The 16,920-nt window shown below is 42.2% G+C and overlaps 1 protein-coding gene across 1 annotated transcript; it reads left to right on the top strand.

The window, feature by feature from the left end:
• The first annotated feature begins 6,171 nt into the window (after positions 1-6,171).
• Positions 6,172-14,025, top strand: CHRNA3 (cholinergic receptor nicotinic alpha 3 subunit). Its single transcript, XM_059823681.1, has 6 exons — positions 6,172-6,283; positions 8,321-8,460; positions 8,538-8,582; positions 10,055-10,164; positions 11,394-12,405; positions 13,897-14,025. Exons 1-6 carry the CDS (start codon positions 6,229-6,231, stop codon positions 14,023-14,025), a joined length of 1,491 nt encoding a protein of 496 aa, XP_059679664.1. The 5' UTR covers positions 6,172-6,228.
• The last annotated feature ends 2,895 nt before the right edge of the window (positions 14,026-16,920 follow it).

Below are 16,920 nucleotides of genomic sequence, written 5' to 3' on the forward strand. Positions count from 1 at the left end.
CAGCTAGAATGAGGAGAAGACACCTGAGAACAAACAGACCTGAATGTTTTGCTGGGGAGATATTAATGCGGATTTAAGTACAATCCTCAACAAATTAGCTAGGAAAACACATAACACATGTACAGCCTTGAAGTCCTTGGCAAAGGAGAGATCAACGCCCTAGACTCCCATCACAGGACAATCCCACCACACTTTGTTCCAGGTAGCTTGAAACCTGCAAAAAGAGAAGTGGGGTCCTGGCATTTTTCAAGCTAAACCATTCTCAGCTTTTCCTTGGGATGTTGTCAGAACACATAACAATTTTACCACCCACTGATAGGTACAACTAATGACTGGTGACAAAACTGTTAAAATCCACTACTACTTGTGAAGGGGATTTGAGGCTCATCTGTCCCAGGGGAGGATTAGCTGACACTTAAACCTGTATTCCTCAACAAGTCACAGATGAAGACACCTCCGGCTCTATTTGCCCTCATCAAAACTGAGCTACTTCTCTACCTAGATCACCATTCCCAGGCAGCTACAGATAACTACATAGATTTCAACATGCCCAAAGGAGCTACGCCAACACTTTTCCAATTGTTCAGCGCAACTTCGGGACCTTTGCTGATTCCTGTGTTCACACCCTCCCCGCCCATGCACTGAACTCCCCAGCACTGCTGCCACACACACACACCTCCTCCCCACACACCCTGAGCACTGGAAAGGCTCTCCCAGGGGCCTGAGCACTACAGCACGGCCTGGTGCGCTGCAGCCTAGGAAAGATATAATGAAAAAGTATCAGAAGTGGGGTGGGTGAGGCTATGTGAGCAGCAGCAGCATCTCCCTTAGGTCATATGCTAAAAGAAGGAATAGTTGTAACACTGTCATCCTCCCTCCCATTTCCCTTCCTCTATGTACTGTAACTGTGTCCATCACTGAAGACAGGACAAGAAGGTGAAGGATGACTGTAGGACAGCCCTATTAAGGCAGATGTACCCTGTGGCCATAGAAGCTACCACATCCTCCTCTCCCAGAGGGTGGCAATGCTCTGGACATCTCCCCAAACATTAACTGTTCTGGACATTTCCCATGGTGACTGGTAGGCGGTGCAAAGTTTAAATGGGTCAAACCTGCTTTCCCCGCCTCATATGTCTTCTCCTTCTCAAACGTAGAGAGCAGAGCTATTTCTCTGCAGGCAACTGAAACAACAGCTGTGAGATGAGATGAGGCACAGGCAGCCCCACGGGACTAGAGGGGTACCTTCACCCACGCAGGGAGATGCTCCTCTATGTTAGGTTATATGCCGGGAGCTGCCATGGCACAGAATATCACAAGCACACGTGCACACACTGCCCCAGCTGCTAAGCAGCTTTTTCTGCTTACAGAGAAGCCAGAGGGAAGCCAGAGCAGCTGCCAGCACTGCCGACAGCGTAAAGGTGAAGCCCCTTTAAATCCCACAATAACCCTGAACAGTGAATCTGGAAGAGGCATCACAGACCTCATTTCAGACTCAAACACTCTTGTGAGCTACCACACGCTCCTGCAGGGCAGAAGGGAGAGGAACTCACCCAGCCAAGCAACCAAGGGTGCAGCAAGTCAGCCGCGGACCATGCAGTCCACCCGACTGACACTGGACCTATGCAGAGCAAAGACCCCTCTCTCTGCTCTTTTCACCCAGCACCAACAGCACTTTTGGCTCTGTCCCACTCTCACCCTCCTACTAATCATTACTCCTTTCCTGGGTCCCATCTTCTTCTTATCCTACCCTTCAGTGTCTGAATGCAACTGAAATGAGGCCTCTAGTACTCCCATGGCATAGTTGGCCTTATCTTTATGAGCAGTAATAACTGATAACGCTTGGCTCCCTAACTGCAGCCTTCAGCTGAATTATGCTCAGCATAGACAAAAGTTTTAGAAAGGATTTGGCAGCTCAGCTAGCAGAGCGCACAGGCAGATGGAGGCCTCAGACTTGACAAACCCAGAAAAAGCTTTCAAAAGGTACATTCCTGGCCCCAGGGAGATCCCTGCAGAACAAGAGCTCCTCATCCAGGAAATGGTGGGCTCTGGTGCTTTCCACACACTGTGGCCACCTTATTCCTTTTTTAATCATTAGTGAAGCAATATACTCTTCCCTAGTTATGTTCTTGGAAACCACCACTGTATTTTGTTTAAGTTTCCAGAAATAATTCAATCCATAGCAAACTTCAGAATGGAAAATTTCACCCAAATTCCTAACATTTTGAAAAATCTGACCTCCTAAAACTGTGGTTTCAAAATGAGAAATGCTATTTTTGCCTAACCCTCAGCAGCTCCACCTACGTAATACATAGAACTGTTCCCAGTTTAACTTGTCAAAGAATTGAAGGGTTTTCTGCTTCGATTTTTTGGCAAAATTTAAAAAATAAAATATTTCTGGAGAAAAGGAAACATTAAAAATGTCATCTTGCAGGCTAATATAAATATGATAACGTCCTGGTTCATCAAACAAAATAAACTTCAACGCTTCCACTTTTGAGAGTTTTACAGTAATGCTTTTCATAAAAAAAAGAAGAAAAGTGGTCATTCAAAATGTATTTTTCACTAAAAATGTTTTTCAAATGGCAGTGTGTAACCAGCCTTTGCTTCCCTACTAGTGAGGAAACACCTCTGTTGGTTCCATCCCCATTCCCTACCATGACAAAACACTTTAACCCTGACCAATCCTGTCTTCCGTCAGAACACGTACATATATATTACTTCTGAATCTACATCTTAACATTAGGCTTCTAAAAAGTGACACTTTATCTAAGGAAGTACAGAGGAATATAGAACTCAAAGAAAGTTTATTCTTTGGAGAAACATGGACTGTGATGTTCTCTCATTTAAAAACAAACAAAAATTTATGAAAAGATATGAGGTATAGCTGTAACACTAAATATTTCAAGGGTAATTCGTGTAAAAAGAATACTGCTGCTAAATCATATTGAGATGCTTAGGAATTTCACCCATAATGATACAGTAAGAAACAATGTAAAAAGACAGATTCTACAAAAGAATAACAATTTTGTAATCTATCTGAAGCATTTGAAAAGTCTGCCATTAGCAGCACTAGTGAAATTTTGACTTGAGAATGTTAACAAAATGAAAAGACATGTACCTGTTTTTTCATGCTATTCATGCATCTGAGACCCGTGTAGTACTTCCTCTTCTTTTCTAAATAGCGCTTCCAAAGTACTTTTATTAAAAGTTAAGTGTTTGGGGGGGGGAAATAGTAGGACTGAATTTTTAAATACAATTGTGTCTGAGGTCAAGTGTTTAATTAGAATTTCCACTTACCGTTTTGTCATAAGTGTGCTCCAACTACTTAAAAAAAATTGAATCGTTAGTCTGCTTTGTGCATAAATGTTTCTCTCCTTTTTGCAGAGTTCAAATTTTGGCCATCCAGCGTTTTATCCTGTGATTTAGTTTGTTTGCTGAACATGGAATCACACTGAGAGGGAGCGAACAGAGAAGAGTTTCAGGTGTAAATTATAAAGTAAACGTTGTCACTGGAATTTATCACTGAGCAATATAGAGACCCTACCTTTGATTTAGACTACAGAAGTTACCTGACCTCAACAAAAATAAAGCCACACAAATACAGGCATGCTTAGAATTGCCTTTCAAAGGCTGCAGATCTAAGGTTTTTTTAGAACGGTGACCTAGTAGCAGTGGGGAGTGCTTCCATAATCTTTTACCATCTGATTTAGTGTGAGACTTGTACTCTGGGTTGTTTGTTTACTAATCTTGCTAGTTGTAGGTTTTAACCTCTTTCTGCTTTTCTCCAACCAGCATAGCCAGTCTGCTGCCTTAAGCCACTAACTGTGTTTTACCTCTTTTCCTCTCTTCTGTACCTTTTTTCTGCTTGCCACCAGTTCTTCACATTTTTTTTTTAATTGGTGTTAATACCAATAAGTAACTAAGAATTCCACTCTTTATAATAATCTTAAAAGCATACAGACACATGGAAAAGAGAAATTAAACACATGCAGTCTGTGTAATGAGTGAGCTGTGTGAGCCTATTAAGTGCCAACACCATCACACACATGTACCATCCGCCTCCAGGTGAGTTTATTTGGGACTGTTTCTGCACCGCTGCAGCCACAGCAAACTAGAAAGACCAGCAGTGTGGGCTTTTTATACAGGGAGCATCAATACCCCAGACAAAGGTGGGAAAATATTCTTTTCCTCACCACCTGAATGGATTAAGATTTGATCTTAACAAATCTTAACAAAGCAAAACACCTCTAAAAGAGGCATGTTTATTAAAAAGCAAAGGCTATGTAGTTTGTTACTGCAGATCTTCTTGGGTAGATCAGCTTCCCCCTACCCATACAAATTCTTCTTCTACGTAGTTCTGCAATGCAGTCACGGTGACATGTTCTTATCATGTCACCCTCCCTAGCAATAAAAATAATCCTACCACAAACCTGAGCTGATGTCACCAGGAGCTCCAGCATGTGACGTTACAAACAAAGTATCTGCGCATACAAACACCACTGAAAATTTCAGTAACTAGGCAAATTAAGCTAAAATACCTGTATCTCTTGATGCAATGGCTCTTTGCTGCCTCTGCAGATCAGATGTTTCCAAATTATTCAGGCTTAAGCACTGACTTTTGGGGAACAAGGGTTATGATCAGATCTTTGAAGCTTTAGCCCATTTCTAGTTGCAACTAAAAAGAAACAAACAAAAATTTCACTTATAATGCTGCTTATACATTCAAACCAAGAAAGCAGAAAGGGAAAAAATCTAGTCTCAATGCCCTGGAAAGGCAAAAAAAATGTATCCACAAAGGGTTAAGCTAAAAGACCAAGCAGCCAAGTTCTCTGGAAAAAGAAAATAAAATCAAATGGACAGTAAAGCCTATTTCCTCCAAGCTAATAGAATTACAGAAATTATCATAAGAGCATGTGTCTGGGGATGGAGTGAATGATGCTCCGAGGGACAGGGCAAACAGGATAAACAAGCTCTGTGCCAAGAGCAGCTGAACCCAGACTAGTGCTTTCTCCCAGTGCTACCTCCCAGTGCTACCTCTTAACACAGTGCCAAATGGGGTCATCATTCATCCTTCCCTAATGGCAGGGAGTGAAGCTGGTTGGGTGCTGCCTCCTGTCCCGCAGGGCTTCCCTCTCGTCATTTCCAAAAACAAGGGCGGAACCCCACATTTTTCTCTCTCCCCTCCTCCCTCTGCACAGACTGCCCAGATGTGTGCAACAAGCGCTGCATGCGTGAGCCTTGCATCACCTGGTCCTTCAAAGGGGGGTTAACAAGGAAGCTGATGGGCACCTGGGGAATGAGCCACTTTGCAAATCGTGATTTTATGATTGAACTTTATGATTGAACTTTAAACACAACTCCCCATTCCCCCCCCACCTCCTTCCCCCTGAACAATAAGGTTTCGTGGGATCAAACCGGGATCCTATGCTCGTATTCCCCTTCCCAAATTTCACCTTTCTAACCCATGACAGCAGGAACGGTCCAAAGACAGTTATCCTCTCAAGAGCTTTTGTCTAGTTCGGTCTCCACCTCAAATCCCTGGCTCTTGCCAGACCCGGCTGCTATGTATATGACTCTGGGCTGGCAACAGTTGTACATGCCTTTAATTACTTCTGGGAATAGCACATCCTTTTTATACAGTCAAGCACCTAGCACATGCGTTTGCAAGATGAGACACAGGCAGGAAAAAAACCTCAACATTAACAGCATAATTGGAAATTCAGGTCCCATCATCTCAGTTCACTGCTAAATCAAGCATCCCTAATGTCAATATCCATTTCAGCACAATTCAATTATAAGATTTTTATTAATTAAACTTCTCCTAGTCGCTTGGCATGACTTCTGATAGAGAAGGATCCTGTATAGCAGCTGACTGGAAAAATGTTTAGCATTGTCAGGTTACGGGGTTCATTTACGCAGGGGTTTAAGGACTCTTGCCTATTATCCTTGCCAGAAGACTGCTCTTTCCCTACAATAACATCTCTTTTGCCTGCAATTTATTTGCTGTTTCCAATGCTCTGACAGCCTGGGTAGCTAGAAAGGGGGCAGCACAGCAAACCTAATGAGAGCTCACTGCGCAGAACTGTGTTCAGGGTCCTGCCGTCTGCTGCTTCCAGGCGTTTCACGCATCGCAGGAGCGGAGCTCTCTGTACTTCCTATGCTCATACAATCCTGGCAGCTAAGCTCATCTTCAACAGCCTCTGTCGACAGGCAGTAATTCATAACACCATGGAGAGCACGCACGCTCTCCTTCTAACTGCTGCTGTTTGCTTTCTCTGTCAAGGTGAGTGATCCTTTATTTGTTTATTCTTTGTTGGTGAATGAGGGGGTGTGAAAAGGTGAACAGGAGATGGCTTTGGTGCAAATTATTTTTAAGAAGTGCTGAAGCTCACTCCAAACTCATGGATAAATGTACAGAATCCTCGTACAGCTCTTTTTGTTACACAGTTTGTTGCTGGTGGTTTTTTTTAAATTTCTCCTTGTAAAGTAGTTAAGTAGTCCTGATTCAAGATGCCAAACAGGACACACGAAGCCATTTTTTAACATTAAGAAGAGAAAGCACCTTACATGTAAGGGTGTGGTTTTACATAGTGTAGAAAAGACCACAAGAAAGTGAAAATATTAAACATCTTTAAATTTGTGCTGCAAACAGCGCACTTTCTCTCTGCATATATGGAAAGCACCAAAACATTTAAATAAATAAATAAATAAATAAATGCACTTCTCTAGCTAGAGTGGATGCTAGATTTAATTAGAGTGCTGGTGACATGTAAAAAAGCTGGCAATTTGGGATTCACTATAATGGAGAGTTGTTGAGATCTAGCTTTACAATTATCTACCTAAACGATTTGGGAGTATTTTTTCCAGGAAATCTTGATCTGAGAGGTGTGAGATATCAATAAATAATAAGGACAAGGCTAGCAGTTTAAAAAGTGTGAAAGAATCGTGGTCATTTTTTAGTTAGCAAGTTGGCTTGAATGATTTCACTAATCTGAAAATAAAATTGTCTTCCAAGTGAACAGGAGAAGGGGAGGGAGGACAAAAAAAAGGGAAAAAAGAGGTTTTAGCTGAATACAGTTTCACATTAGGGGAACCCTCTTGTCTTAGGGAGAGGGGACCTCTTAGAAAGATCGGAAAGTAACACCTGCTTTGTGAAACGCTACAGTCACCTGCAGATATTTCTGCCTCCCATCTCTTTCTCTAATGAAAAACAACTGTCTGGCAAAAAATAAACATGTCCTTGCAAATATCTGTAGATTCATATTTGTATTTCAAAGGAACTGTAGAGTATGTTCAACAGACTTCAGTTCTGTGCCTTTGCCAAATTCGCGTAGTGTCATCCATAAGTGACAAGACACGCCTTTTTTTTGTTTTCAGTTGGAGTGCTTGAGGATGTGCCATCCAGAAGAGAGTTTAAGAGAGAGGCCCCTAAAAATAAGAGGTCATTGCCTTTTAAATAGTGTCCAGCTGTCAGGATGGTTATTGCCCAGCTAGCTCCGAGAGTAAAAAGGCAGTTTGAAATACAGTCTCTCACACCTCATTCCAAAACAGCTGAAAGACCTTGTTTAAGAATTTCAGTTTGCAGCTTTTCTGTTGGCCACAAGGCACTGTGAGCAGCAGTTATCAGTGGTAAAACGGACAACAGGAATGTATTATAAATAAAAATTACTTAGAATAATAAATGGGTAATTAGCACATTTCTTTGAATGCACTGAAAAGTCTTTGAATATAATGGTTGATCAATTTTTAATCCTTTATTTCGTATTTTAACAAGCAGGCTGTTATCATCACTACAATCACGCAATCATGACTCAGGCTAGAAAGCAGAGTTCTCATTTCCTGGGAATCCTCCTATTGCAAAACGCTCCGACAGCTTACAAGTGGCCTGGTCCTTCGGGTTACACTTTTCCCTTCCTCTGCTCCACACGCCTGCAGATTTGGCAGGTCTAGGGGACTAGGCCCGTGAGGGGAAAGTGCTTTTGCACCTCCAGTTCTTCAGGAACTCCCTGAAAATATTTTTTGAACCCCTCTGCAGAAACGTGAGAAAAACTCTGTCATAGCACTGCCTTTCATGGCTTTTCTTCTCCCAGCCTAAGCGAAGGCCAATCATGACCCACTGCTACCACTTACGGGAGGCTTGGCCTTTCCCGACGCACCGCACGGATGCTAAGCCGTTAGTACACAGCAAGCCGGGTTCCAGAAGCGGCACTGCCCGCCACCCCGGCCGAGCCTCCCCACGCGGGGTGCTGCCGCCTCGGAGGCTGCTGCCCCTGAGGCTGCGCCTGCCCCGCGGCCGCTCACCCCGCCGTGCCCTCCGCAGGCTGCGGCGGCTCCGAGGCCGAGCACCGGCTCTACGCGGCCCTCTTCGAGAGCTACAACCGGTTCGTCCGTCCCGTCAAGAACGTCTCGGACCCCGTCATCATCCAGTTCGAGGTGTCCATGTCCCAGCTGGTGAAGGTGGTGAGTACCCGCCCCGCCGGAGCGCCCGCGGGCAACGGGAGGGCCGGCACCTGCCCCGACACACCTCTCTTTTCCAGGATGAAGTCAACCAGATAATGGAAACCAACTTGTGGCTGAAGCACGTAAGTAGAGCGCGCTGGTAGCCCCGGCGGCACCAACTCACCTCCTCCCCAGCGCGGGAGGTGCTCCCTACTGCAGGCGGGGCGACCCCGGCCCTCACGGGCCGCGCCAGGGGCGGGAACCGCCGTCCACCCAGCGAGGCGTCTGCGGGCTCCCGGGAGCACCGGGCTCGCCAGGCCAGCGCCAGGCCTCCCTCCCTCAGGGCGAAGCCGCAGCCTAGGGAGGCATCGCGGGCACCGGCGCGGCCCGCACCGGCGCCGGGGCTGCAGCAGCGGCCGCCCCCCTCCGCGCTCGCCTCAGCGCCGCTCTCCGGCGGGAACGCCGCCCCGGCGCCCTCCCCGGCGCGCTGCTGCCCCCCAGCGGCCCGCGGCGGCGCGCAGAGGGACGCATCCCGCGGCGGGCGCCGGCACCGGCGCCGCGCGGCAGCTGCCTCAGCGGCTCGCCTCGGCCGCGCGCTCGGGCCGCCCCGACCGGCGGGAAGGGAAGGGGAGCAGCGCTGCCCGGCCCGGCCCTCCGCGCCGCCTGCCCCAGCAGGGCTAGGGCCCGGCCCCGGCCCCGGCCCCGGCCGACCCGCTGCGAGGGGACGCCTCCCACCTCGCCAACTAACCGGCCAGAAACAGCCTCGTCGCCACCGACCCCTCCACCTTTCCGTCTCACCGACTGCGCCTGCCGCAGCATGTGAACAGGGGCCCGGCTCGCGGTGCAGCTGTTAAACCCAGGTTGTGAGGCGTCAGCTGCAGCCCCAACCTGCCTACGCTTCACACTGTCGCTAAATACTGTATTTGTGCTCCGAAGAGGCCCGAACACGCTGCCTTGGCAGACACCGACGCACCGAGGAAGCACCTCAGCAGGGAGGTCCCGCACAACATCACTGGGTGCTGTTTAGCTCCCGGAAAGTGAGCACAAACCCAAAATGTTGACTTCACTTAAAAGGGGTAAAAATGCGATTAGTCACTGTTGCAGTCAGCTTAATAACCAACTTAATTCCCGGCTTCAGCTTCATATTCAACTTTGTTAAACTGGGGTTTAATGAGCCCTAATGAATGAGACCGTTACTTAAGGGAGCAGTGACACCGTGCGGCTCTTTCTGCCCAGGGTCCTTCACTCAGTGCTCACACCTCGCACCAGAGCCTCCTAGGAATTTGTTTTCACCACCTCACAGATACCTGGCTTTTTAAGACCTTATTATTAAAATCCTACACTCTCTGGCAAGAGTCTTTCACGTTGTTTCAGCTACTGAGTAGACATTCCTGGGACATGGAGTCACACACATCTCAGTCATACCTAGACCAACAGGCCCACGCTCTCCATGTGAATAAACACCAGACGTACGTGTTTAAGGAAACATCTAATCCTTGTAGTATCCAAAATAAAACAACCCTAGAAGTGATACGACAGCACTTGGTTTGAGTCTAGTCCACTGAATTTCAATCTCTTCATAAACCTAACACAGACTCATTTCTTCCATAATTAGATCTGGAATGATTACAAGCTTCGGTGGAATCCAGCAGACTATGGAGGTGCTGAATTCATCCGAGTACCATCTGGCCAGATCTGGAAGCCAGATATTGTTTTATATAACAAGTAAGACTCTTGCATATTTATCTTCTTAATTTGGAAAGAAGGGGGCTTATGTTACTAGTTTAAAAAAAAAAATCAGCAGCAGGCTCACTGAATTAACTGAAAAAGCCTGCTTTTCAACACACCTGTGTCCCACATCCCCCTCTGGCCGTACTCACCTCCATGCCATCTACATCAGCATCGCTGGGCAGGAGCCAGCTCCTAACGTGGAGCTGCAAGTGGGCAGGCCAAAGTGAACTTTGCTTTTCCCCTTGACAAGCCCCCACTTCTACTATTATTTTCACCACTGTCTACAAGGGAGGCGGCAAGAATTTCCCTTAGACTGAAGAGTTCTTGTCTCTGAGTCAGACCTTTAACTGAAAAAACCTGCAAATTCTAGCTTTTTAGCAGTTAAACTCACAATTTGACACCTTTTACAATAATACTGCTGACATATAAAAGCCACAGGTAGCTTTACTTTGGATGTCAGTTTCCGAGACTGTGGGGAGCCAAACCATAACTAAATGGATCCCTCTGCTATGTAGGGAAGCAGTTCTCAGTGAAATGGACTTAGTTACCCAGATTCAAAACTTACGTCTATGGAACAGTGATGACGCTCCTTTTCTAACTGTGGCCTTAAAACCTTAAATTACCTTTTTAGTTTTACTTTTTCATACAAACAACAGGTGGATCTTATATGACCTGTATATGATCAGGATAGCAATGTCGGACTTAAAAAAACCCCTCACCAAATACACTCCTTACACAAAGATGCACCCCGACCCTAGTCCCTCTTCCCAGTTACTACCTGCACTGTCCACAGAAGAGGTGGAAATAGCAGTACTGCAGGTATCCTCTTATCAGCCCTTGGTTTCTGATCTGCTTGATCTAGAACAGAATAGAATAAAATAGTTCAGTTGGAAGGGACCTACAATGATCACCTAGTTAGAAAGCCATTTGCAATCTCCTATTTGCTGTTTTGAATATTGATTGCACTGAGCCACGTTATTATAAGGGAAAATAGTTCCTTTCAAATCCTCCATAGTAAATTTATACAGCTGTTTATTTCAGCTTAACTATGCAAATTTATGACAGCTGCTGACTCAGTCCTGCACGTGCAATTCAGCTCCACCTCAACACGTAATTGCTGACTTTCCCACAACAGATTGAAGAGTTACTATATATGATCTGAATCTACGAAACTACCTGGAGTAGTTGCATGCTAATTTTTGTTATTTTTGCTTGCTTTACAGCGCAGTTGGGGATTTCCAGGTTGATGACAAGACGAAGGCCCTATTAAAATACACAGGTGATGTGACCTGGATACCTCCAGCTATATTTAAAAGCTCATGTAAAATAGATGTAACCTACTTCCCATTTGACTATCAGAACTGCACCATGAAGTTTGGTTCCTGGTCTTACGATAAAGCCAAAATTGACTTAGTTTTAATTGGCTCTACAATGAACCTGAAAGATTACTGGGAGAGCGGAGAATGGGCTATTATTAAAGCTCCTGGGTATAAACATGACATCAAATACAACTGTTGTGAAGAGATATATCCAGACATCACATATTCTCTTTATATTAGGCGTTTACCTTTATTTTACACTATCAATATGATTATTCCCTGTCTGCTGATTTCTTTTCTGACTGTGTTAGTTTTCTATTTGCCTTCAGACTGTGGCGAGAAGGTGACACTCTGCATATCAGTCCTTCTATCTTTAACAGTGTTCCTTCTTGTTATCACAGAAACCATACCTTCTACTTCCCTGGTAATTCCACTTATCGGGGAATACCTCCTTTTCACCATGATATTTGTAACTCTATCTATTGTCATTACGGTATTTGTACTTAACGTGCACTACAGAACACCCAAGACACACACCATGCCTGTGTGGGTGAGAACCATTTTCTTGAACTTACTTCCCCGGATCATGTTTATGACAAGGCCTGCCAGTGATGACGAGAATAATCAGAAGCCAAAACCATTTTTCACTTCAGAGTTTTCAAACTTAAATTGCTTCAACGGTTCTGAAACCAAATGCTGCAAAGATGGCTTTGTATGTCAAGATACGGCATGCAGCTGTTGTCAGTATCAACGAATGAAGTTCTCGGATTTCAGCGGCAATCTCACAAGAAGTTCAAGCTCTGAGTCTGTAGATCCTCTGTTTTCATTTTCAGTTCTGTCACCAGAAATGAGAGATGCTATTGAAAGTGTTAAATACATTGCAGAAAATATGAAAATGCAGAATGAAGCAAAAGAGGTAAGAACATATTTTACTATTACTCAATTGCAGACACCATTTGCCATTAGTGTGTTTTGTAAGAAAGAGATCTTAAAAAAAAAAAAAAAGGAAGAAAAAAAGGACACCACAGACAATTATTTATACAAGTAAATTACACACGCTGTATTACAAATATGTGCAGTTCTGAAACTAGATAGTTTTGGGGAGCAGCTCTGTTGCACAACATTCTCTTTATTGACAACACATATACTGAGTGAAGCATGTTAAGGTAACAGTGGTAGGGAAATATACTTCAGTATCCGTCCTACAAGATTCAGAGTGAGGATTTTCCAAGTCATAATCTCAGTAGTGGAATTTGCTGACTCTATGGCCTTCAGAAAGTTACATTCTCCCTCCCACAGCTTACCGTCAATAACAAAGAATTTAAGAATGAATGTCCCTCACAGTGATGATGTTGCTTATTCTGCTGCTGCTGCAGAGTAAAGTGCTGTAGCCAAATGAGACAACTGCTGCAGGACAGGGACCATCATCTTTCATAAACTGCATCTTGATGCAATAAAAAAAAAAGTTTTCTTTTTCTCATGTTCCTCAAACATACTAAGAGCAGTAGGCACACCACCACAATCATCACTGAATTTAAATCCTCTGCAATATGGCACTTAAAGTTAGAATGAAGTTATTTTGTTTATGCTGAAATCAGAACTTTATTTAGAATTAGTTGGTATAGAAAATATGGGGTTGTTTTGATTTAAGTCTGCCTTAACAATTTCTACACTAAAAAGTATAAAATTTCAAACCCAACAAATCCATTATTCGTTTATTAGCCTTCCTGAAGAAAAATGAAGTAAAAACTTAAATTGTAATCTCAAAAGTAACTAAAATGATCACCTAATGTAGTTACTATTAATATGTAACCTATATAATACTTCAGCTTCACTCTTGTTCTAATGCCCACTGTAAAAAAAAAAAAAAAACTAGAAAAATCTGTTTTTTGGAAACTTGGTTCCCTCTATACACGGAAGGTAGGGAAATGAATTTTACATCATGCATGAGAACAATCAAATTTCAGTACTACATAAGAAACGTACAAAATAATTATATACCAATTAACCTTTGTCTTTCTACATACCGCCTAAAGACCAGTAGGAGCAGTCTGTTTCAGTAAAGTTTTCTGGACAAACCTGATCAGCTAAGGATGTAAAGCTTTTCACTTTCATTTTTGGTATACAGAAGAGAAGTTGTATCTCATGAAGTCCAGTGTCTTAGTGAATAACTTTTTGTATTTGAAGAAGTAGCTTTTAGCTTTGCCACAAATAGCATATTCAAATAAAGCTTCTTCAAGATGAATTCATTTGTCAATGAAAAGAGAGATATGTAAGTTGTGCATATAGGAAAGACATCTACGTATGGGGAAAAAAGCCTGTGCTTCCTATATAAAATAGCACTAATTGCTGATGCAAGTTATTCATCTAACAAACATGTCTACATGCTATTCAATTTATTTTTCAGATTCAGGATGACTGGAAATACGTTGCCATGGTAATCGATCGTATTTTTCTGTGGGTTTTCATCCTGGTATGTATTCTAGGAACAGCAGGATTGTTTTTGCAACCTTTGATGGCTGGAGATGAAATGTAAAGACTAAGTAGTATGTTATGAAATCAAATAAAACTGTTGCCAATCAACTCTGCACCCCCACCCCAGCACCTGATGTCTCTTCTGTGTGTAGTAGAATAAGGATCTCTCTTGGCCTCAACTTTGCTTGACCAAGAAGGCTTTGTTAAAAATGTGGAAAAAAAAAAAAAATTTTGAACCTTTATGACAGCTAATCTCAAAGTAATATGAGCTATGCTTGACAGCTACTTTTTGCAATAACTGGAAAAGATGTAGGCAGTACATTAAACTTTCTAGGAATGGTTTAAGAAGGGCTTGATGAAGAAACTGAAAATAACAAAAATATTCGGCAAGTCAAGACAGGTTGAATACTTCGGGCTACTGGATTTGTTTCCACGAGTCTGGTGCCAAGTCTCTTCAGACCATGACAGGATCTTCTGGGAGTAAGTTCATACTGAGTTCAATGAATGCCCTCATGAGGACGAAACGGTTTAGGAAGCATACATACCACATTGCTAGAATGCAGACATTGCCACCTGGTGTATAAACTGACTCAAACAGTGGGAGGAAAGGAGCACGGGCAGGTTTATTACAAAAGGAAAACAAATAGGTAAATAATAGATGATGGTAATAAAGCAGCCATAATGTAAACTCTGTGCATCCCCATATTTCAATGTATGAGAAGACTGTCAGAAAAAACAGGCTATTCAAACCTAACAGTGTTTAAAACTGTGTAGAAGTAAAACACACACGAAGATGCAGTCTGCGGGTTATGCAAAGGATCAAAATACTTTAATAGGATAGTTTGGATACAGAAGCATCCTGCTATAGCGAAGTGTTTTATGACAAGGAAGGGCAGGTAGATAAAAAACAGTCCTGTAAAGTATGCTAAAATTGCTTCTTAGGCATACGTTATTTTTTTTTTTTATCAGTAACTGCAGATAATTTAAGAGCATGAATAAAGAATGCAAAATACTGTAATGAGGAAGTATTTTGTAAAAATATGAACTGTTCTCTCTGTACCCAACTGGAAACTTTTTGGAAATACCATGTATCAAGTGATGTAACATTTATGAAAATAAAGAGAATCAAACTGTTGAAAATTGTGCTTTTTATTTTTTTCGATTTATTTTGACCAAGTGACACCTATATAAGGTAGCATTAGCTACAGTTCAACACATTCAGAAACAAGTTACATAAGTAAAGGTCCACACTTCTGAGTCTATTAAAATTATTTTGTTTCAGACACACCCAATAATAACCTGAAGACCCCAATGATTCTAGTGTCAGCTATCTTACCTGTATTTATCATGATCAGATTGAAGAAGTGACTGAAATTCATTCATGCATTTGCAAAAATCCTGAGGTACTAGTATAAAGACTGTGACTCCATTGGCCAATATGCTGCCGATCACCTTATGATATAACTGGGCAGTCTACAGACATCATTTAACAAGGGGAAAGAGATGAGGTGGGGTGTTAAAAAAAGTAATATATATAGCTAATCTATAGTTTTACTTAGCTTTCTGTTCAGTTAAGAGTACACTTCAGTATTTAAAACCCAAGGAGGACTATAGAAAGAAATTTTGCATTTGAAGAGGAAATAAGATATCTATGACATAAGCAATCAGTATTATAATCAGCACACTGCCAAACAGTGCTATTTTAAAAGGGATATGGGGGGTGGAATATGTATCCATTTTCCAAGTTCAAAACCACTATAAAAACTTACGTTATCAAAGATACCACAATTCACATTAGACTTCTCGCCTAACCATGTTATTATTAGTGTAGCAATTTAAGCAAACATAAACTTCCCAAGAGTTGCCCTAGCTTGGCATTACTGTATTAGTCCTGCAGGATGCAACTAAATTATGAAGCACATTGACAAAACTTTGCTGTAGGAAAACCCCCATCTATTTTAGAGTCTCTTCCAGAAATAAAGCTTTTAAGAAAGGTGGCATTGGAATGAATGTAAAGAATTTAAAATCAGTATTTAAAGAATATATTTTAATGGAATAATTAAAAAGTTGCAAGTTACTTTTCAACACTCTCAGAAAAAAGAAAGTATGGAAAGCTGCAAGTCCTCGGTGCTTAGAGTTACATATGGTTCTGTAAGTGAGAGAACCTATTAAAGGTAGCTTTCTAAATTCGGTTTAACAACTGTGTGAAAACTTAATCATCTGTATTTGGTTACGCAGCATAATAATTTTCAACCCACTTCCTTCAGAAAGGCATTCCCCAAATTCCTTCTACCTGTGCTTAAAAACTTAATTCTGAGAAACACACAAAGGCAGGAAGTGATTAACATGCTTGAAACTAACATAATGTATCAAATTCTTCACCAAGAATAAAGAAATCTGAATGTTCTGGTCCATTAGAACACTAGTGCAACTTGGGAACGCATTCAACTGTCTTTGCCTTCGTTTCCACAGCTGATACAGAGATATCGATATGCATTTATCCCGTAGGCATTTTAAGGCTTACTGTATTAAATGTTCATGTTAGTATGATAGAATTAACAAGGTTTTAAATTTAGAAGCAAACTCCACTGAAAATTTATAAAGGCAAAACATAGCCAAATCGCTATTTTTACTTATATGTTGACTATACGGGAAGTTTAACTGGTATTTTTATCATTGTTTTAAATTTACTCTGTAGAAACTTTTATACTTTTACCATACATTCAAGTGAGCTGATAAAAATTCTCCTTTGCACACTACAGTAAATTGAAATAAGCAACTCTACTGTGTAAATATATGCAAATATTTAATATTCAATATAATAATTTATATAGTAATTTAATAATTGGGCTACAGTGATCATCATTAACAAATTTTAAATCCTTCTATTTCGCAGTAGGTGTCAGTATATGCTTTTTTGACATATCATACATGCAAGTGCTTGAGAAAGTTCTTT

Source organism: Gavia stellata, chromosome 13 (assembly GCF_030936135.1).
Source record: "Gavia stellata isolate bGavSte3 chromosome 13, bGavSte3.hap2, whole genome shotgun sequence".
Classification (NCBI taxonomy): domain Eukaryota; kingdom Metazoa; phylum Chordata; class Aves; order Gaviiformes; family Gaviidae; genus Gavia; species Gavia stellata.

What these genes read in the sequence shown, in the direction of transcription:
- CHRNA3 (XM_059823681.1), top strand. Translation starts at nt 6,229, where the DNA reads ATGGAGAGCACGCACGCTCTCCTTCTAACTGCTGCTGTTTGCTTTCTC. An exon ending in TGTCCCAGCTGGTGAAGGTG is followed by an intron (nt 8,461 to 8,537) that starts GTGAGTACCCGC and finishes TCTCTTTTCCAG; the next exon opens with GATGAAGTCAACCAGATAAT. An exon ending in GATATTGTTTTATATAACAA is followed by an intron (nt 10,165 to 11,393) that starts GTAAGACTCTTG and finishes CTTGCTTTACAG; the next exon opens with CGCAGTTGGGGATTTCCAGG.